Raw genomic sequence first — 23,693 nt, 5'->3', positions numbered from 1 at the left:
TGTTATCAGAAGTGGATACCATCCCAAAGTTCACTCTGATCACAGTATGGGTCCATAAGTGATGAAATATGTGCCTTTGTCCATTTTCACAGCCTGTTTTTCCACCTTCACAGGCTTTTACAGACATGTGCTGATTAAACTCCACACCAGCAATGTGAGGAATCTCTACTCTCGTTGCAGTGACTGAGCACTGGAGTCACGGGCATGTTAAGTGCCTCATCCAAGGCAACAAGCTGGTAAGAATTTGCACCAGATCTGTAGCTGAGACTCATACTTAGTGTTCAACCAGCTCTGTTAATACCAAATCTTAAGCCATCCCTCGACTCCATCTTTTTCAAGATGGGAATCAGAGGAAAGACAATTTGCTAGGTGACAAGCTGGGCTATGAAGGGTGTTTTGCACCACTCAGCAGCTTGGTTATTGCTTTTTGTACAAGGGCTTAAATTCTGCTTCTTTGCAGCCTTCTCCTCCAGACTGTGGTAGGTCACAGCAGTTTGGTGACCTGCTGTGGGCTTCGTGCTAACTTGGGACCCACCTGAAAAGCAGGGGGACGAGCCCTGATGGGGACCCCCTGAGTCTCCTCCAGCTGCAGCAAAGCAGAGCAGGGAGAACTCACGCCAGCACAAACTCCTCAGCAACACATGAGGGCAACAGCAAAAGGAAGAGACATCTTCTACTCTGCATAGCCTTCCTGGAATGTCCATAGGTCAGCAAATCCCTGTGTTTCTGCTACACCTTGTCCTCTTTTTCCTTCCCAGGCAAGTTGCCAGAAGAGTGACAAGAGAGCTGGCAGCTGATGTTAGAAGCCACCGTTCCCTGTTAGCTGCTGGTCACCACACAAATGATGCGTGGATCAAAGATGGGCCTGGTCCTTTCACTAGAGGACTTTTTTTAGAACAAGTCAAAATTAATTGAGACAATAAAGCCACAATAACTGCGCTTCCACATTTTTGAGCATCTCCTACTGCCAGGCCCCTTAACAGCAGCATAATCTCTGATGTGCCATTCCATTTATCTAAACAGATTATATAATTTATCAATATAATGGACGCTGATGAAGATGGATTAATTTGGATTACAGAACCAGCGCTTCGCAGTGGCTCTATTCAGGACACAAAATGAGGATGTGTGTGATTATGACATTGTTTGGAGCAGGGTGGACAAAGGCAGCAATGTGCACAGAGGCTCGGATGCTCCTGAGCTGGCAGGGGAGGGAGGGGAGTCCTTGTCACAGCTATACAGTAAGGAAGGTCCAAGCACCAGTATTTTTTTTCAGGTTACTTTAGGCTTCTCAGACTCCGAGATCTAACATCTATGAGATGAGTTTATGCGATCTACCAAGATTTTCTTTTTATAAATGACTTATCTCACGCTGAGATCCCCACAAAGGTTAACTGTAATCAGAGAGGTAGCGTACAGAGAAAAGGAAAAGCAAAACTTAAAAAAAAAATAAAAAAAAAATCACCATTGGGTGAGATGTACGTGATCTCTGATCACACCTCTTCTTTGTACCTGTTCCTGATCCCACTATGTCCCTGCTGGGAGACTCGCACATTGCATCGGCCAGGCGCTCCCGAAGACCCTCTTCATTGTGCTCCATGGAAGACATGTGACGGAGACCGAAGTTCTCGGGCCAGCTCCCACACACCTCCAGCAAGGTCACGCTCCGGTCGAAGGCACCTTCAACAAACAAATGGGAGATGTTTGGGAGACCCCGGGACCAAACTACTTCAATACATATTATTTAATGCTTTGGAAAAAAGAGAAGCCCTTGCATTTTGAGTTCCTGAAAAGGTAATTTTAGCTAATTAGTTAAAACGTTGGTGTTAATAGCACAGTGGGAGCAAACAGAGCCCTAAGCAGTGAACAGCTTTGATCAAGCAGCTGTAAGCAAAAAGGTTAAATTAAAAATAAAGACCTAGTTCTGGTTTCACATTAGTGACAGTCTGAAAATCAGCATAATGGCTCTGATGGAAATGACAACAGAATCAGGAACTGCAATGCTAAAAAACTGTATATACGTTATCCAGTACAAGTTGGACAACTAGAAGTTATTCTTAAAGTTGATCTGCCTTTCACTGACTGCTACTGAGCACTCACTCTGGACTCATCCTTCTGGACTCATCCTTCTCATTCTGGACAATTGGAAACATTAATTTTGTCTTTGCTAATGGGCATAAATTTTAGTCAATATTCTTTTCTTGCTCAGTGTGATAGACTGATGGGGAAGGACGGCTTGCCTTCTGCCCTCTGTAGGAAGTACATCTGCTCAAGGCAAAAAGCAAGCCCTTCTTTCACTCTTGGATATCTGTGGTTTTTTTTCCTTTTCCTACGCTGTAAAATTTTAGGTCAAACATGAGCTAACAGAGACTCTCATCAGCAGTGGTTTACTGAAGATGCTGGCTATCCTGATGAAGCACACCTACCTACAAAAGATACTTAAAATAACTCCTTAACTTGCTGTTATTACCTCACTCGCAACAGGGGATGATGCTCTGCTGAATGCAAAGATTAGATCCTGAATTAAAGATCACTTCAAAGTACAAATTAAAATTATTCTACCTTATTATTATACAGCGAGTCTTCTGCGAAGGCTTATTTAAATCATTCCCACTTGGAACAAGATTACAGTTATGCTTTGTTGCTTCAAGCACATACTATTTACTCGACTATTAGGTAACTAAATATGCAGCATCTATTGTGCCTGGTTTCTGCCAGCCTACGGGGGGGAAAAAATGCAAATGCCAATGTTGCTCAAAGTTAAAAGTACATGAAACACGTCCTTGTTATCAGGCCTTTGGTTTTCCCCTTTGATCAGCCGTCAGAAACTATCTACACTTGTAGTCTGTGACTGTACAGCTTCACAGCACACTCCCTGCCACTGACAGGTGGTAATAGAAAGGGTGAGAGACCAAGCCCCGCGGCAGGCGTCCCTTCCTCTGATAACATCCAAAGTACCGGGTGATAACCGTTAGTAAACACTCGGGCAGCCGGTTAATCCATACATCAGCAAAGAGGGGCAGATAATTTTGAACTCTAATGGCATGGACAAAAGCACCAGGGCTGGCATTCAGGGATTTATATGGGCTGCAATGGTGACTTCGGGCTCCTGAATTTCATCGGCGCGCACAGCTTTGATTTATCTCTTTGCCTGGCTGCAGAGTAGATTCCTGGCACTAGAAAACCATCAACGCTAAAATGGACCTCTACAAAATGGGACCGTGGCTCTTATGTGATACACGCACTTGAACTCTGGATGAATCCCAGTTTAAACTGAGAGGAGGAACGACCAAATATTTCAAGTTTTTAATGGGTCTTTGGATTTATAGGGTTACGCCAGTCTACTCATTTTTTTTTAAAGCGAGAGTTCTTGAGGCTTGTTTGAGAAAATGCAGTGAGGAGGCAAAATAATTTCAATGCTGTTTACGTCTCTGCAACATTTCCATGCTGTCAGTTATCCCAACTGCAACGAGAAAATCAAATTCTGGTCTTTATTTGAAGCTTCTCTTTTCAAGTCATCCTTCTATGGTTTCATATGAGTTTCATATAAGTTTCTGCATATAGAATCATAGAATAACCAGGTTGGAAGAGACCCACCGGATATATTCCAAGACCCCAGGCGTTTCAGTTCTTTTTGATAGGGCTGTTCATGGAGAGCTATGGAAGATTTTTAATCCCAACCCCCAAGGGTGGCAGCAGGGAGATGGTGAGATCCTGTAGGTTCAGAGTTGTACCAGCAATGAGAAATCTCTTTTTCACTAGTATCCATGCTTATTTTGAAAGTGAGAAAAGGAAGCATTTCTGCTCCTCTAAGCAGACATATGAATAATAAGGCAAATGGCTTTTGAAGCTCTGCCAAGATGCCTGCATACGTGTACAGGGAGAAACTTCATAGAGTGCTGGTCTCTGGCTCCTGAGATACTTGAGTGAGAGCAAAGGAGACAAGTGCAGCGTTACCTCTGCAATCAGGGCCAAGAGCTGCCAAAACTTCTTAGCAGCAACGTGTGAGGTTGCGAGCGTTAATGTAAATGCAGGTTAGAGGGATTAACTACACAGAAAGTTTTCTTGTAAAAAACTGTAAGGCTAGTGAAGCTCTAGTTTTATCTTTCCTCCCTTTTCACCCCTCCTCTGTGTTAGGAGTACACATCTGGCAATGAGATTCACATCCAAGCATCCAGCTATGATTCACTAGCCACCACTGTACCCCGCGGGTGATCACCCTGCCTGTGAGTAATGGGTAGTGGGGGCAGAGGAGCTCTGTGTGCCGTCATCTGCTCTGTGTTGCCATGGAGTTCACAAATTCCTCCTAATTTCAATATACACATCGATAAAATTGGTTCCATGTAAAGCTGAACACACAGATGTGTGACTGAAGTTACTTGGGGCATGGGGGTAGAAAACGAGACCTCGCTTGAACAGGCAGGTCCTCTCCTACTATAAATCCCTGGCTCTGTCCCTCTGTTTCAGGAAAAACAACTGTTACAGGAAAAATGAGACCGATTGTTTAGTGTTTGATAGGAATGGTTGGACTTGATGATCCGGTGGGTCTTTTCCAACCTGGTGATTCTATGATTCTATGACTCTATGATTGCCATGGACCTTTCTGTTCTTCTTCCCACCGCAGCAGCAGACAGCATATATATCAAAGTAACATCATTTTCTCAAGGCTCAATTAAGTCTTGGGGCATTTTTACACCCTGGAATATTCTTCTGTGAAGTGCAAGGAATGGTCGATGAGCTGGTTGCTCCTCAGGAGCCTTTGGGTGCTTTGCCCCATGTACATCATTACCGATGGCACGTGAGCTAATGTCATTAAACTTAACGCTGATAGCAGCTAACCGTATCTCTGCTATTTATTAAATTGTAATCTCTTTCTGTCTGCTTTGCTCTCCCCTTTTCAATCCTAGTATCTCGGTTGATAACGTATCGAATTCCCCATCGCTGGCCAGCGAGAAGTTTACAAATAAACCTCAGTGGAGTGTCCTGCTCTCAGAATTCCCCAAAACCTGCAGCCAGAGTGTAACTGCAGAACCAACGTGGCTGAGAAAGCTCCTGCTGAATCAGAGGATTACTGAAGGGTTGAGAGAAGGCAGGCTCCGCGTGCCTTTACTGACAAATCGCTGAAACCCTACTGACAGCCACCAATATCGGCCCTCGACGTGTGAAGCCTGGACTTTCTTCTGTCCCCCAGACCAGATACAGCTTTGGTGGTGGAACAGGTTCCACCTAAAAGGAGCAATTCATTAACACACAGGGGAAGAAATTAGGTATTATTTTAGTCAAGCAATTACTAGTGAAATCCTGGTGAAACCTCGTTAAATGACTGAAAAAAAATGCCATTGACTTAAAATTGTGTCAGTATTTCATCCTATTGTGCTTTCAAGCTACCAGAACATTTACTTATTCCCTTATTTAATGAAGATGAATCTGGGTGGCAATTAAGACCACCAGCCTCTTTGTATGATGCCCAAGCACCATCCCAGACCCAGGGCACTACAAACAAAAACCAACCCCAGAAAACACCAAATGGAGCAAGTAGAAACTTTGCTCGAACATCTAGGTCGAAAGCAAATTGTTTTGCAATTCCAGTGTGTTTAGCTTTACACTGCCCCAAACACTCCAAGCTAATTCTGCTCCACACACAGGATTTTCCTATTAAAACTTTAATTTTCTCCTGATACCGATCTCCCACTTCTGTCCTTCCACTGACATTTGCCTCTCAACAAGCACTGCCCTTTACTCACGCCGCTGCTGGATGGAGCAGAATCAGGCCCGCCGTCCCTCTGCTTAATGTTTCTCGCATTTTATTAATTGCAAAGGCTCCTGTTATTACTCATACAAAATTACCTTGCTTAGAAGCACAGGATTTGTCTTCTGCATTGCAATTGTTTCAAGGCTTTTAATATAAAAGGAAAATAAATTCTACAGAAAGACAGAAAAATAAAGCCCTAAACCTTGGAAACATCCTTTAATTTCACAGTCAGTCCTACCAACCAACACTGAGAAAACAAGAGGAGCTTATTTTCTTCTCTGAAAAATCAGGTAGTAAAAAGTATTTTTACAAAATATTTCAATGCTTCTAGTGTGTTATTTTTCTAAGTCAAAATAGCTAAGCTAAATCTTTCACCATAGCCCTTTAATTCAAAAGCCAGGGGAAATTTTTTTCATTAAACCCCTGGATGGCTTTGTTTAAAATATGAAATCAAGTAGCTCCATTTCCTGTCTTCTAAGGAACAGTAAATCAAAAAGAGTAAGTTCTCCAAAAATACAGTAATGGTTCTATTAAAGAGCTTGACAGTTTTGAGCCTCACCTTGCATATTGCAACATAAGCGTGAGCAAAAATAACAGAGAAAATAGGAGAGGAAATGACCTGCCAATTTTAACCGATAAAAGATGCATCCTTCTAACGAAAGGGATGGGGGTCCAACCCCTGAGGGTGGCAGACACTGCGGCATGACTGAGACTGTCTCGGAGGGAGAGGGGATGCAGCCCATCACCAAGTCCCTGCTTTTTCTGTCCCCATCAGAAGCAGGATTTGAGTTTGAAGGGATTCCCGATCCGCTCGGCACCGGATGCACGGTAACCACAGCGTGAGCATGACAGAGCTGCCCAGAAAAGCCTTGGCTGGGAGCGAGAACCCCATGGGTGCGTGAGGAACCAGCGCATGGAAACTCCTTGCCTAAAGTAGTGAGTCAAATTGTAACATAGCCCGTTTAAATATTAATGGTTGAACTTTCCTACAGGGTTTGCCAATTCACTTCCATGCCATAACTTCGTTACTCCAGGGGGAATGCCACAAAGCAGCAGCTCAGTACTTAAATGGGGAGCTGTGCAAATTCCTCGTTTAAGTGTGGAGGAAGCGGCATCTCCCCGACCTGCCCCGTGTCTGACTTTTGAACACGTGCCTGTGCTTGGCTGCTGATCCTCGCCGACGCGCAGCTTACACGCTGCCTTCCTGCTCTCCCACGGCACGTGCACATCAGCTTACGTGTGACAAGACTTTGCAACAACTCACCTCAGTGGACGGCTGCGAAATCAAGGTGCGAGTGTTAATTACTGCGTTTGGAAACAACGGCAGAGCTACAGCCCTTGCGAGTAACTCTATCTCCCTGTCATCTTCCCTCCCACGGAGTTTCTTTTTTTCCAGAACTGCTCACAGTTCTGCTATAAACAGGACATTACTCACCAGCTCTGTATCCTGTGAGTGCATTTAATTAATGGAGACTTCAGTTGGGATGCTCAGTCCCCACAGGCAATGAACACTTTCAAATTCCTTTGAACTTCTGGCTAAGCGAGGCTGAGAGGTTCCTGCACCCCTCCTCGGAGTACTACAGACTTGCAAACAAAAATACTGTTTATTCCTCCGTCATTATTTCTAAATGAGTTTTAAGCAAACATGCAGCCTGCTGGGAGGAGCGAGCCCAGGAGTGGGGTGGCCCCGGCAGCCCCCGAGCCCAGCGGCTCTAGGAGGACACAGTTGGATGGTCAGGCAGGAGGTTGCGCAGCCATCGCCTACGTCTAATGCAGCAGCCGCCACACGTTCCTACAGCCAAGGCAATGGATGGCAAAACTCAGGATCACAGCGGTGTCGGACTATCCCGCCTTCAACCCTCCTGCTGCCCTGACAAAAGCGACCTCCAGTCCTGCACAAGGGGTTAACCGCAGCCTCAGGAGAAGCGTTTCAGATGAGTAGGAACACAGCCAGCGCTCACAGCCATAGTGAAGGCTTTCAAATGTGAGCGAAGCCGCGATTTTCAGAGCTGGAGCAGCGAGATATTTTTATAAATACATAAATCTTTCCAAGGAAAAACAAATATAGAGAAAAGAATGTAAACATTATTGTAAAATGCATAATAAAATGTCTGTTGTTTGTTAATTTTGCTCCTTATTATCCAGTCTATCTGTACCAACAATGTTGAAACATTTGCCTTTTTTTTTTTTTTAAACTCCCTTATTCATTTAAAAATAGTTTCCTGCATGTTATATGAATAAGCAAAACCTAAGGTCCTAAATCCAGGAGAACTTTGAAGTATGAAACCCATGGTCTATGGGAACTATGTTTTCATTAATCAAAGTAGATGTTTCTAAAGCCATCAGATTTATCATGACTGGATTTCATATGTGAAACCCAATATACACACAGACATACACTGCTTGTCCTTTTGGATTAGTTCTGACCTTTTACTCTCCTTTCTGAAGGATCTGCCTTTCCTCAGAGCAAGGCTGCCCTGTTTTACCACTGCATCAGCCAAAGGAGCCTTGACAAAGTACATTTTCAACTCCCCGCTTTCTGTGTCTGAGTACGAGTCTGGGTTAAGGTCAAAACATAAATGATTAAGTGTATTTATTAAACTCTGCCTTTGCCTCGAATGCTCCCTCTGACTCTCGGGTGCCATCCAGCTTCACATCAGCCTGCTGGTAACACACCTGGGCACCAAAACAAGGGACCCGAGTGTCACCGCAGCACCTCCATCGAACCCTGGGCTGGTAAAAGCTGAAGGAAGCCCCCCGCGAGCTCCTCAAGCATCACCAAGGGCTCCTGCAGCCCTGGCCAAGCTCCTGGCTTCCCCGGAGGCGCGGAGGTTAGTGAAAGGACACGGGAGAGAGACGGGATGGTTCAAAAACCCGAGGCAGGATGTGACATTCATCCAAAGCAGGACTTAAAAGATAAAATGCAAAAAAAAAAATCGCATTTGGCGTTGTTGGGGAAATGCACGCCGTGGTTTTGCAGTATTAGAAGCACAGGACTTCATCATCTTGGTCGAAAGAGTAAAGCAGGGGCCAAGGGGGAGCATGGCACACCGCAGGCACCGATGGGGACCGTGCAACTCATTGGCAGCCTAGGGAACGTAGCACACTGAAAAATAAGACGAGAGCATTTGTACTCTTTTTGCAATACTGGATGCAATTTATTTGGTGGTCTGAAAGCAAAAAGGGATGGAAACTACACTATAACTGGATGCTATTATGATTTTAAAAACAAAATACCCCTTTCGTATTAAAATTAATTTCCAAGAAAAAAATGTGAATAGCAAGATTCTTGCGTATTTTAACTCTTTACAGCTTTGCAGAATCAGAATGCCTGGGAAAAATCAGGAATGCTGTGATCAGTCCCAAGCCCCCCTAGAGATTAACATTTCTCTACATTTAATCCTGCCACAGTGTCTCCTGAAGAAAAGAGTGTTCTGCACAGTGTTGGGGTGCACACACGTTACCAGGTACGATTCTGCACAGCAGAAACGTCACTTGACGTTCTTTCAACCTGCAGGTTTGGAAATTTCATTAAAAAAGGATCCACAAAGGATCTTGAGTACATTTTAGTTTTTGCAAGGTTGGAAATGTTTTCTTGTGGTATTCACATATTTTTAATTCTCAGCCCAGGTTAAAATTAGAAAATCCAGTAACTTTTTTTTCTCCTAGTAAAGTTTCCCACTCTCTGAAGATCTACGACTCAGTTAAGCTTACAATAAGATGGTTATTGAGATTTTCAATGATGCCTACAAAATTTAAACACACTTAAAAATCTAAATGGAGGTTTTTTTAGATGAGTATTTTGTTTCACATCTCATCTGAAGAAAAGCCACGACTTTATGACACTGAAGTCTTTGTCTTGGCTTCACTGGGAAAAGCTGCCTAAGACGCAGGAAGGACACATCTGGTATTTCTGTGACGCTATATAATAATGCTTATTTGCTTATATGCCAGGTCACTCTGTAAGAGGTTTGCAGACATACCCCGTCTTAGCAAGCTCGCTTTGTGAGGCAGAAACATGCCAATTCCACTGGAAGGACTTGAATAATATATTACTTCCCTTAAGAAAACAGCAAGATTTATCTTGCTTATTATCAATCTCACGGCATGTGCAAATGCACACATATATATACACACACGTACAAAGGACACATAATGGATTATAAAAGGCTTATATTTACCCACAAGTAAGGAAAGATCTAACAACTCATCGGGGTTTTCTGGATAACTAAGATCTTATGTTACACGTTGAGACGCAAGTGTGGATTTGTCATATTGCTTGAGAATTAGTGGTAACTGCCTGAGCCAAGGAATTTAATTCTGATTGTTTCATTGGAATTAAAAAAATCTTAGTGTTGAAAAAACATTGGAACTGTGCTACATACTAATATATCACTCGAATTGTAATAGGAGATTCTTTCTTGTGTAATAGAAACAGAAAATGGCCAAGTTCATTGTGGGTACAATTCTTCTGCAGCCGAACGGTACAGGATATTTCATCTTAGCCTCCCTGCAAAGGACAGGGGAAAGCTTCCCCATCACAGCCCCGCCTGGACGGAGCTGCACAGCGGGGATGGATGTGGTCCAGCACACAGCCCTGCACCCTGCCCGAGCATCCTTAACATCCTCCTGCTCAGCACTCTGAGCCCACCAGAGGCAGAGACTTCTGCTGGGCTTTGGGTAGTGTTTTTCCCAAGTATTATGCACACAGAGAAATGCTCACAAACCAAGGGAGATAAAAGCGCGGCTTCTTATTGGCTAGGAGAAAGTTTGCAGAAGAGCATCTGTAGGAAAGCAGCTGAATAACCAGCAAAACTCCGGAAACATGAAATTTGGTTTATATCACTAGCAACCAGTTAAGAACGAAATAAATATTTTTTGCATTATAAGAGCAAATATTTCTCTGGTTTCATATCACCTTTTCCAGATGAAACATTTCACAACCCAGCCGATATATAAACAGAAACCAAAATATTTTCCTAAGGTGCATCACTAATCCTACTCAGGGCCTCTAACTCGTAATTTATTTGTCTTACCTCATTATGAGATAATGTACACACCGGTTCCAAGCTACTGTCTAATAAGTACTTGTACACAGGATAAATAAATCTCACTTGCAAATACTAGGCACTCACTGCGTGTTTGGGAGGAGAGCGGAGGGTGATTTCTGTTTTCCTGCTGGTGGCTGCCCAGCACGTGCATGGCAGCATCCTGGCTCCTGCCCACCTCGTACCCGGCGTGCTGCTGCCAGACCAAGGCTGCAAAGCCATCAGCAGCATTTATAAGCACGAGGCATCTGCGGTTTGCAACTGCTTTGTAGAAATTACCAGATTAGAGTCATTTATAGCAGGGGTTTCCCTGTCAGTCATGTAACTCCTTGCCTTACACCCATGCTGCAACCAGCTTTTCCGTAGGGAATAACAGAGGAGCGATGACCTGCTGACACTTTCTGTAGCAAGTCTCACTGTGTTAACATTCAATTTATTAGGGTTATATCCAATACCGCGTGCACAGCCTGCTGGAATCGCAACTTCCCTACCGTATTTCACAAACAGTATGAGTTGGATTCAGGTATCAAACCAGAGGATGGGAATGTTTGTGTTCAAGGAGCTGAGCTGCTGCTCTAAGGATACAGCACCATAAACAGGAACAGGTTTGGAAACTTACTCTTGGTACTTGAAGCTACTGAGATCAGAGAATGGAGGAGAGATTACAAAACATACCTCCAGGGCCAGATGAGTTAGCAGTGTTGGTATAAAGTGTTGGTATAAAGATTTTTATTGCTTACACCAGGGAACAGCTGGAAAAGGAAGGTTTAAGTAACTCACTCAAGGTAATCAGGCAAGTCTGTGGCAGGGTTGACTAGAAAAAAAAATCTTCTATCAGAGGACACCTCAGCGTGATGCCACATCTTCCTAGAGGGACCTCCAGAGTCAGCTGGCAAGTCCCAGATGCCCTTCCATCAGTTGTCGTCATTCTAGAAATCGCCTACTCAAAGCATGTAGATGCTTCCAAGAACGTTAAGAAAATGTGTTTCTTTAAGGACTACAAAGAAACGTTGAATTTTATGTTTAGAATATAACAAAAAGTCAAACCCCCAAAAATTTGTTTCCTTGTAAGCCTTCCAAGTCAGGGAAGATAAATTCTTTTGGCCTGATTCTGAACTCATTAAAAGCACGTGTCAAGTTGCATGAGCTAGTTATCCAAGCTCCAGCAAGGACTGGACCTACAAAACACTGAAATCTCTGGTCCCACGCCAGCTTAAGCATATACTTAATTTTAAGCACGCAAACAGCCACAGTACCTTCAATGGCAGCAACGCATATGCTGCAAGTCAAGTGTGTGCTTCAGCGTGATGCTGGAGCGGGGCCAGAGCACTCGGTGACTTGCGGTACCAAGGTCTGATCTCCTACCAAACCCTGTCCAAGGGGGGGATTTCACTCCAGCCAGGCTGGCTTTGGAAAGGCCAGGCAGGACCCAGCTGGTCAGGAGCCAGCAGACCCGTCCTCGCTGTCTGAAGTTTTCCTCTGCATACACTGAGGAGGTTTTGCCCTTGTCACTTATATTATCCATCAGACATCTGGTGGCTGGATAAGGCAGAGTGACATTGCAAGGTGAGATGATGGAGTGAAAAAATTATTGCAGCTGGCATGTCCTAGCCTAAGGCTTTCGGTCATTTAACTCATTTCACTCTCATCCTCGGCAAAGACTGTACTCAAAGGGCAGGAGATTTACCCTTCTACTTGCTTCATGTTTGCACTTGGCAATTCACAGTAACGACTCCAAATGCAAACAGGAGTCAGGCAAAGATGGCTCACCATTTACAGCTGAAAGCAAAGCTCTCAGGAATATGTAGGAACTGCTTAAAAAATATCATATAAGGATTTTGACCGCCTTGAATAACACCATCATTTTTTTCCTTTACAATGGCAGTCTGCCCTCCTGCTACAGAAACCCCAAAAGGTGATTGGAAGGGTGTGCCTATAGGGCATTATTCTTACAGGGACAAAGTAAAATTAGAGTTTTTATTACTGATGTCCTTATCTTGGAATTTCCCTATCCTCTCCCTGATTGCTGCCTATGAGAAAGCTCACTATGTCCAGCTTTTTCAATAAATGCTAGACAACCATTTGTGTACAGGTTAAAGTCTGCTGCCAGATGTTTAGTGAAATTCCTTGAGTTCAGATGGATAAAGGAGATACATATCAGTGGAGATGCTGACCAAAGGGACCATGCCAGATCCCCCACGCCCTGCCTCGCTGCTTCAGCCACACACCTTCAGCTGCATCACTGAGAGAAACGGATCTCCCACAAAAGCAGAAAAGGACACAAGTGGGTGCATCAACCCAAACAAATGCAAAAAAAGAAACCAAGGGAAAGAGAAAACTCTGATAATTCACACCGTGCTGTTAATTTATGACGTGCAGTCTGGTCTAACTTGGAAGCACAAGAACTTTATTTTTTCCAGTCAATTTTCTTTTTTCTTCCGTCAACAAACCCCATTTTGAAGCACTGATGGCAAGGACTTGCTTTGCTGTGATTTATGAAGCAATGCAACCCATAACGTGATTTGGGATTAACCATTCAACCAGAAGCCACCCAAAGAGAACACAGAGAACAGTGAAGGAGAAACTTCACTGTCTGGAAGTCCAAATCGTGATGCCCCGATCTGGCCCTACGTCCATCTGGCAGATTTCCCTGGATCCAGGAAGAATCATCCCAGTTTTCCCAGAACCTTGGCCCCTTCCCAACACATCTGGGGTTATTGAAGTGGGCATTTCTCCCTGCCTGTGTCCCCAGCAGGGTCCAGTTCAGCCGGTCAGCTCCGCACGCACTTTATAGCCCCCTCTAAATACACTTTATAGCACAAACTGGCTCGAGCACGGCAGCAAATGTGGGATAACTCACAGCCAGAGCTGGAGCTGCCCCATTAGGCAGAGCCCTACTGACCAGGGGTGGGAAGCTCATCTCTCCCCAGGCACCCCAGCATCTAAAACCTGGTACTGTGATCTTCTGGGTTGCAATACTTAAATCCTCCTGTGAAGTTAGCTCTACTCCATGTGACTAGTTAGACGATTACAACCATGCTGGGAAGGCGGATCCTGAGAGCTGCAAGCTGCAGACTACCATTCCTGTGGACAATAAATATTCCACTGAAATCATAGCTTGTACGTATTTAAAAGGATAAACCTGCTACTAATAACTACGAATCAAATGAGAAGATTCCAATTTTTATGCCAGAAAGCTAACAAAAATCTGCAGTGTGTTATAAACAAGTATCTATCATTATAAACCAAGTTCAGCACGTAAAAATCCAAAGATGGAGTTTATTGTCTTTAATGGCTGAGAAATGACAAGTGTGTTTGGTTGAAAAGGAATCTAGCAAGAAGTAGTGCTGTAAAGAACCAAAACCCGTCTTAAAAAATGAAAATCACTACTGACAGTTTTACAGCAGAATTAAGCCACTGTGAACTCTCAGAAGTGGGGCTAATCACAAGTTCCTGGGGAATTTAACACAGAAATCTGATTATTAGGGAGAATCCTATAACTCGGCTAGAAGTCTATCACAGAATCATGGAATGGTTTGGGTAGGAAGGCACCTTAAAGCCCACCCAGTTCCACCCCTGCCCTGGACAGGGACACCTCCCACTGGATCAGGGGCTCCAAGCCCCATCCAACCTGGCTTTAAACACCTCCAGGGATGGGGCAACCACAACTTCTCTGGGCAACCTGGGCCAGGGTCTCCCCACCCTCACAGGAAAACATTTCTTCCTAATATCTAAGCTAAATCTCCTCTCTTTCAGCTTAAAACCATTCCCCTTCACCCTATCACTGCCCTCCCTGATAAAGAGCTCCTCCCTGCCTTCCTGCGGGTGAATCCTAGGGGTATTGCACACCTTTCCAGTCCTGTAGGTATATCCTACACCTTATCCAGTCTAAAACTTTGCATGAACCCACTGATGTTTTGCAGAGGAGTTGCTTTCTGACAGCCTGCTGAGCCTCCTCCCTTTTGTCAGCAGCGTGATGACCCGCGAGCCCATTGGAGCAACCCCTGTTTCAACCTCGTGTCCCAACGATCTTCCCATTAGCACAAAGCCGTCTACCAGTACACATGGCACAAAACATCAGGAGGACAAACTTGCTTTAAAATCAGAGAGAAGCAAATCCAAGACAGTGAGCAAGCGGGTGTCACGTGCTGGCTAACGAAGACATGAGAGGGACGCACGAGGTCTGATGACGAGGCTGTGTAAATACATGCAGAAGTATAATATTCCTGCAGTGGGCAAGCTCAAAGGTGGAAGCTGTCCAAAGGGAATCTCTGAAAAGCCCCGGAGAGCAGCAAAAAAATGTGACAAAAAACTTGCCAAATGTTTTAGTGCTGTGCTGAAAGATCAAGGTGGAAGGCTCCTCTGCACTAGAAGCCTTGGAACAAAGACAGACTTTCCTGAAACAGAGCGTGTAACTGTTCAAACATCAACCCATCATCTCAGTTGTGAACCGAAGAAATAACAATAATAATTTCGCAGGGAGAGAGGAAAAAGGAAAGGGGGAGAGAAATGAAGTAAAATCTTTTGCCGCTTCCAGGTGCACTGGCCTTCCTACTTGCAGATTAATTTGAATCAAGGGAAGAGAAAAAAAAGTGAGAAATGAGATGAAGTAAAAAAAAAAAAACAAGACAAAGTATGATAATGACCAAACTGGAAATGTATCCTGGGAGAAGTAACTTTTCCTAACCACACGAGCCTTACCTTCAATACATTAAAAGGTCAACAGAGGCACAAGTAGTTTCATATATGGAGAATAGATTCAAAAGGTATGTTAGGGCACGTTCAAAGCACTGAGGGAAACGGTGCTGCAGCTCTGGTGTCTATCAAGCCATGTTTATTGATGTTCTTGCTAGCTGAGGCAAGGTTTGGGAACACGGATCATAACACCATTTTTATACCCTATAAAAGTACACTGTGAAGTGATGAGAAATGGGGATTGTTGAGTTGTGCCAGGCAAGTCCATTATAAAGGAGGAGTGCACTTTTTCGTGAGGCTTTTTACAACGCAGAAAGTAATTCTCTTCTTGCTATGAAAAAAATTGGGAACCCTCCAAAGCATATGGTTCGCAAATCTCCAAAAAGTGGAAAACAAGATTCCAAGAGGAGAAGTATAGGAGGTGCAGTGTGAGAACAGAAGTTCAGGACGAGCTTCCTGCATGTCCTGCCCTGGGGACAGGTATGGGACCAGCCCAGGACCTCTGCTGGCACACTTACAGTCTGCATAGGGGCTCACTCCCTAAGCTATCTGCTTCATAACTGATCTCAGGGTAGGATTTGGGACTGCACTGGAAGCTGATTTTGTTTAACTGCATTTAAAGCAGGAGGCAAAACCAGAGATCTTTAAGACCACCTGCATTTTCTGCTTAATCGAGCAGAGAACTGCCTTCTTGTTCCAAGGTGGAGAATTAGCATCTCAGCACCTTGTTTCTCCAAGACATTTGACCTTTGTAGCTCGACAAACTAAGACACTGGCTAATTTTCATCTAGTTGGACACTGTTCATAAACTACTGAAGAAGCAGGATATGTTGAAGATGTTCTGGTAAAATATTTAAACTGGAGAGTTGCCACTGAGCCGAAGGCACCTTTTCTCCAGAGCTCCTGAAGCCCTGCCAGGGTGCAGCAGAAAGAAGGCTTGGAGATGATAGAAACATTCAATCTTTTTCATGTGAACTCTGAAAGTCAGACCCAATTACATGCGTGTTAGTTCATCAGGTGGGAGAAGGGAAAGCATCACCTAAAGAAATCACAGCAATATGATCTTCAGGTAGATGCAAACAAGGCTGCAATTTCCTTACTGAAATTCTTTCCGACATGCTCTGAATACTGTGGAAACCAAAGCAACTGGAGATGGTTAAATAACTCTCCACCTTTATGTTTGAGTCTTCTTGACACCATTCTGAACAGCCCAGTAAAGTAATTTGTCCACCTTAGGCGTTAGTTTCTCCACCTGTATAATAAGCAGAGAAAATATAGCTACCTGACTTCAATTTTCCAAAAATAAATAGCTGGGAATGTCTGAGGTCTTGATAGCAAGTCAGTGCAAATCACTGCTCTCCAAAGACCCCATGGAGCTAACAATATGACTTTGGAGCACCTCAATCCAAACCAGATGAGTGCTGTGCCCATCTACATAAAAAAGCTGCTGTTTTTTCAAGCCATCCTGTTGTTAGGTCAGAAAACCTGCGAGGTCACATCTTCTGCAGGCTCAGAAGTTTAGAGAACCCATTCTAATGCTCACAGCAGTGAAGACAAACAGTCTAAGCTGAACTGGAAACCTCACTATTCATAAAAAATCCAATTCACCTCCATGCTGAGAACGGGCCTGAGGCCAATGTGCCATTTAAGACCTATTTTCAGGGCTTAGTGAGACTTAAATGGTGTGCACACTTTGGGCTAACCTTCAGCACGGGAAGGGATTTTACCCATAATAAACTAGCAAGAGCCCGTAGTGCAAGTTTCTGCAGGACATTTGACAGGATGACAGCTACAGAAACATAATAATCCAACAGACTTGTAACCGCTGAGTCCACCTACCCTTCTCATATAAATAATAGGTCCAAGACAAAGGAAGTGGAAATTAGATGCTTGTGGTGAACTGCAGAGAGCCAAAGACCTTATAAGATACCCAGTACTTACATATACACTTAATTAGGAGTGAAACTGCAGACATGAGACCTCAACATGTGGTATTCACATGTGGGCTCAAAAGTACTGTCAAAGCCCATTTTCTTATGGTTAAAACGTTGAGGATATGATGCAGGGGGAAAGTCTGGAGATGCCTAATGGACAAACCTAGCTGGCTGTGTAATGACACCCTGTGCTCTACCAGCTCAAACCCAGCGGTTGCTCAAGCGCAGTTTGTGCAGATGCCAAGTTCTGCCCTTGTACCAAGTGCAGGCCAGACGTCCAAAGAGAGGTTCTGAGATGTCTGCTGTGTGTACTGATTGAGCAGTTAAACCTAAACAAGAAGAAATCTGAAATTCAGATGTTAGTGTCAAAGCTAATAGGAAACAGGATGCAGCTATAATGCAAATACAGTGGTCCAAATGCTGGTCTCAGTTACGACCCAGTGAGTCCAATATGAGCACAGGGAAAATGTGTTCTGTGGTATATTAATGAATAATTCTGTCTTGTAGACTTAAAAATAAACTTGCAACTTTTTTTGACCCTATGTAAAATTCCAGCAAGACTTTCTCCAGGAATAGGCAAAGGACAAAGTTTCTTGTTCACTTGATATTACTTGACTTCAGAGACACCTATAACAGAGTGAAGATCTGTTGGTGAAATCCCAGTTCCACCAAAACCAACGGGAGTTTTGCCAAGGTATTCAGTGAAGGCAGGACTTCACCCCAAACCTTTAAAGGGATATCGTTTTCTGAATGGAAAAATACATTAAACCACAAATGAATGCTCTTCTACAGATAGTTTAACCAGATTTTAAAGAAGATATCTCACTTAATTAAAAGTATGTGGATGTCATCTTCATGTTGGGTATAAAATTAATCATGACACACATTTCTACAACACTGTAGTGAGACGGACTAGCTCTCTGCGAACAAAACCAGAGACATCTGCAAATCGGATTTAAAATTTTTTTTTTTTTTTTTTTTTCAAAAAACAGAATGATTAAAAGTTGAAGAAACACTTCCATATGGAAGAATCTTACCCCAACAGGTCACCACAAAGACACTTCAAACACAATAAAACAGGAAGTGCTAAAAAAAGCATAGCAGCTCACAAAAACCCCCACAACCTTTTCCACAGAAAAAATATATGTCACCCTGGGTAGAAAAACCATTTGGCAGTGTAATGTGTCTTTAATCTGCTCAATTTGCTTATTATAGTAAAGGGTTGGAGGAATTTTCAAGCAGTGGCCAAAAATACTACAATGATATCCTCCCCTCAAAAAGTAAACTTACTTCAAGTGAGTTAACTCCTCAACTTAAATATTTCAAAGCTGAAAGTACCCCCACTAAAAAGAAAAGCTCCTGTCCATGAAGGATGGTTTAACTGCTCAAACCCAGGACCAGTGGTCGCTCACCCAAGCCAGGCTGTGCCGGGCACCCGCTCTGCTCCTCAGGTAGCCCAACAGTGCTTGCAGGAGTCGAGCAGCAAACATCTAGCTGAGCTTTTGACATGCCTGTTTACTGGACTTTTGAAGGGGAAATGTATTTTAAGGTACTACGGAAATAAAATATCCCAGTATTCTTCATCTCTAATCCTAACGGCTGCAGGCAGGGGGCTGGGAGCGGAGCACTTGGGAGCAGAGCACAGAGGCACTGCTGGCACTGGAGCCAAACTCGGGATTACTCCATGTCAGAAACAAATTGATTTTGAGCCTACTGATTTGCCAAATTGCTTATCGGGTTTGAGAGCCTTTAAAAACCAAGATAATAGTTAAAGGAGACGGATATAACCCAGTAAATCCACCTCCAAAGAAGCAGATGCCTCTTGTGTCTACCATAACAGTGCAACTTTAGTTAACACTACTCCCGATGTTCTCATCTCCACTCACTCGAGTATTTGGTCATTTGAAAGCTGATAATTTATAAAAATGATATGCCATTTTTCCAGGTTATTTACAGTTGGAAAACTGCATATGACCAACTTGCAACCGCCCAAGGCACGGATGGGCACAGCACCAAACCAGGGGAAGCCAGCAGCATCCCTCCTCCTGGCTGCAGGCACTACGGAGATGCCTGGAGAAGGCTGACAGAGATAATAATAGGAACATCTAAGGAAATCAAAGGTGTCTGCTCTTGATATTCAATATCTGTAAGTTAAAGACAGAAAGGTGCAAAAAGCTTAGTACTGCTTGTGGCTGAAATTAAAACTTAAGAAGAAACTTATAGCGAGCAGTAATGTATGCAATGACATCTGGGACTGTAATCAGCAAACTGCTTTCAAGAGCTGCCAAAGCAAACAGCCAAATAACAAATCCACTTTACAGATCATCAATCTGGTCGGGCACTTGCCAAGGTAAATAGTACAAGGCTGAAGTTTGCTTTGCAAACCAGAGAGCTGGGAGTTTAGCAAGGGCTGCTTCCAGGACAGCAATGTTGGGGCAGGGTCCTCGTAGGGCTGGTGTAGAGAGAAGTTCAACAATCCAATATTCAGCCATTCGGGGTGCAGAGAAAGATGAAATATAACCAACACGAGGGATTAAAAAAAAAAGATATTCAGGTTATGTTCGCAACTCATGTCATGATGATGACTATGAACACTGGTACACCTCAAACTCATACCCGCAGACAAAGCAGAGTTTATTGTAACGCTGCTCTGCAGACTGGGCAACTTTTCATGGGAACTCCAAACTTAAGACTGAAAAAAATTAGTAGGAAATGAACCTTCTTTTATTTTCAAATGAGATAAAATCTGGCTCCAACTACCATATTTTACATTTTAGGGAAGAGGATATAAAAGATCAAACGCTGATTTTTTTTTTTCATTATGAATGCAAGAAAGATAATTTATGGTGGCTGCAAAACATTTATTTAAGAAGTAAAGCCTTTATGTTCTGTATACAATTTATAGGGTTGTAAAAGAACGAAGTGAAACAACTGCAGCCATAACATGTGCATTTATGAATAATAATTTTAAGTCCATTTTGTTGAATACAACTTCTGCTTTAAGAGTTCATTCTACAGTTGATTGGGAAGTCCTTGAGTGCAATCTCAGATTTGTTTAACGTTACACTCTTGGCTAAAAGGAAAAAGGGAGTTCAAGACAAAATTGCTCAGCAGTGTATGTCAAGAACCGAACAGAATAATAGCACCGTGCATGCATAATATTTTTCAACTGGTGAGAGACGGCGTATTCCCAGTGGAAATTGCCTCAGCACTGTCTTCAAGTACAAATATTTGATTTTTTGCTGCCGTCAGGCAGGAGTGTTGCAAAACAGAGAGAGGAAAGTCTCCAGCCAGGCCGTGCCGTGCCGCATACGGCTTCTCATTCCCTCACCTCGGGGCTAGACAGCAACGGACTCTTTCCCTTATTGCAACCCAAATCCTATTGCTTAAGTGCTGTGTTGATAAACATAAACCAAATGTGATGAAATTGGCCCAATATTTACTGCAAGAAAGGTGACTATTAGCACAGCTGTGATGTGAGGTGAATGCACAGGCTGGGGCTGCACGTGGGTGATCAAATGCACAGTTACCCCTTTCTTCATTTTGCTTTGTCATTTATCCTGGGGAACAACACGCAGCAGTGCTCAGCACTTGGAAAGCGTGCAGGCAATAAGTCTTCTCAGCACTCAGGAACCTGTAGTGGGGTTGCCTCCAACCACATCGAGGCTCCGTAACGTAAAGCACCAGCAATCCCTGCTCCGTGCCCTACGGTTTGATCACTGTCACCTGTTTTTTAGTGATGGTTAAGTGCCTCCAACAGTTACTCTAAGTTTTTAGCTAATCAAACCATCATGACGCATGGGAACAATTTAGAGCTGTAGTTGGAAATAAGTAAGTGGATCCCCCACAGGCACAAGAAAATTCTGATGACGAATCTTTCATGCTAATCAAGAGGTCCTGTATTCGTAATGAGTCGGGTCTCACGAATGTCTGTACAGTGGGGCCAAGTTCCCAGTGAGTATTTATGGCACAGCCTGCTTTGAAGGGCTCAGTTCTCCACTCCAGATACGGCATTCTTCTCTTTTCATCCCACAGACCATTCTGCTGCAGGCTCTGAAGAGCACGCTGCCTTCTGCACAAGCAAACGCTGCTTTTCCACGCTGACTGCTCGGATGCCGACCCCCCCGGTGTGTGCAGGTCTGTCCGGTGACCATTGATCAGCCATCCATCTCCACCTCTTCCTTACGCTCTAACTCTAATTAGCTAACGCTGACCCTCATCTTCCCTCACCGAGACATTGGATTTTACTTACGTGGATATTTTCTATTTTTGGGAAGTTTTTCCTTCTGCTTCTGTTACACTGAAAAAAACCCCAGCATCTGGTATCACAATACAAACACATCAGCTACCCTAAACACTGAGCTTTCAGAGGCTTGGCAGGAGCCCTGATCCGCGCTGCGAGGAGCTGCCGGTGGCCAAATACACTGATAAAAAGGATGTGTAACTCCTCAACACTATCCATGATGGAAACAACTGCAGCTCTCACTGGAGGTCAGGACACACACAAAAACAAGCCTACATGTGTAGCAGATTACAACAAACACATGGCCAAAATGGACTCGACAGATCAAATGTTGGAATCATACGATGACACATGGAAAAGTGGAGTTTAGCAAGGGAAAAAAAAGCAACGGAGAGCCCACATGTTCAATTAGCAAGATACAAAGCTTTTGTTGTATACCAAAAATAGCAAATGAAAGTCTGTTGTCATTTTGGGATATCCAGATGTGTTTCATTTCCAGCTTCACATCTGAACGTGTGGACCTGCCTGAAGATGAAAGAGAGGAAAGTGTGGCAATGGCTGAAGGCTACAATTACATCAAAACTCTTCCTTCCAAACAATGGGCGATTACGCTCCCCCGCACCTTGCACAGCCCAGCCTGCGCATGAGCCCCAGGACTGCCTGCAAAGCCTTCAGCAAGCTTCTACCTACTTTCCAGAGCAGGGACGGCACCTTAGCAGAGCTATTTTCTCACAAACGTTATTCCTCCTTATGCTGACAGACGTATGGGCTCCCTCTCCTGCACACCACCAGCTCAATCGGCTTTGCTCCCACGATGATGAAATGATATCCCCATGGGAGCCACAGGCTATGAGTGGAAATTCTCAGTGACCAATTAAGAAAAGTCTCCATCTTGATAGTTACTTTGAAATATCATTTTTTTTTCCCAAAGAATTGTAAAAGGATCAGGATTTAAACCTCCCGAGTAGACTCAGAAAGGGCAGAAGTGAATGCCAAGTCACGAGCGTAACAACAACTACCTGGCCAGAGACCATATAAAGAAAACACCAGTCTATAACCAATAAACACAAGTTACTTAGGTAGCACCACTCAAACAAAACCAGATGGTCTCATCTACTGCAGGTTTCCCCTTTCTCATTTTCCCCTCGCTGTTTTTGAATTTAAATTATTTTCAAACAAGGAATGTTTGCAAGTGGTATGATTTCCCAACAAAGCTTCAGGTAAGCCACCCTGGTCTGACATGCTGTCTAATTAACAGGGTTTTACTCAACCAGCCTTACAGGAACAGAGGTGAAACTGTGGATGCCACCGTCAGAGGTGTAACACGTACCCTCAGCAGGGCACTTGGCTGAGACTTATCCTGGTGGTCACCAGCAGCATCTCCAAGCCCATGCCTCCCAAGCAGCAATGCGTTTATCCTCCAGGCACGGCTGTGGGGCAGTGTTATTATCTCTCATTCACAAATGGAAAAACTGAAAACACGCAGAGATTAAGTTACATGCCCAGGATCACCCAAGAAGCCTGTGGCTGAGCTGGGATTAGACCTTCGAGCTCCCCAGTCCTTGCCCAGCTCTTAACCACAAGACCATCCTTCCTGAATGCTTTTATGTAGTTATATTTATCTTTATGTAGGGTCATCTTGGCTCCCATTATGAAAAGCACATATGGTTTCCAGTCCTCAAATTGCCTGGGTAAGGGTTAAATATTAAAATATAATGTTATTCCTGGCATTTATGGAAAAGTTTCTCAGTGCTGATTCCAAAATCCCATAGCTTTTTTGGAACTGCTGCTTTGTATCACTGATAGTTATAAATGCGCTTGTCACTTCTATGCCTGTGAATTGATAAAAATGAAGTTTTTTACCTTTTCAAGGATTAAAATTATGAGAATGTGGCTACACATTTGCATTTATTAAGGTTCTAATATGAATTTCATGATCATATAACTGGTATCAACAAAAATACAGGAAGAAGGAAAACCAGTGAATGCTCCTGCACACCCAGCACAATCCCATGAGCTCA

At 43.7% G+C, this 23,693-nt stretch overlaps 1 protein-coding gene across 8 annotated transcripts in view; it reads right to left on the bottom strand.

The window, feature by feature from the left end:
* The window catches only part of BCAS3 (BCAS3 microtubule associated cell migration factor), a 344,616-nt gene that overhangs the window by 21,815 nt on the left and 299,108 nt on the right, over nucleotides 1–23,693 (bottom strand). For 4 of the 8 annotated variants that reach the window (XM_069874129.1, XM_069874128.1, XM_069874130.1 and 1 more), the window contains one exon: nucleotides 1,513–1,680. The exons of 1 other annotated variant lie outside the window; for it this stretch is intronic. In XM_069874129.1, the coding sequence (XP_069730230.1) occupies nucleotides 1,513–1,680 (168 nt within the window). Of the gene's footprint in view, nucleotides 1–1,465; nucleotides 1,681–23,693 lie in introns of all 8 variants that reach the window. 3 more of the 8 variants (XM_069874131.1, XM_069874132.1, XM_069874133.1) reach the window with 2 other exon arrangements.

This window comes from Phaenicophaeus curvirostris, chromosome 21 (genome assembly GCF_032191515.1).
Source record: "Phaenicophaeus curvirostris isolate KB17595 chromosome 21, BPBGC_Pcur_1.0, whole genome shotgun sequence".
NCBI classification, from domain to species: domain Eukaryota; kingdom Metazoa; phylum Chordata; class Aves; order Cuculiformes; family Cuculidae; genus Phaenicophaeus; species Phaenicophaeus curvirostris.
This window is presented reverse-complemented; position numbering and strand designations above follow the sequence as displayed.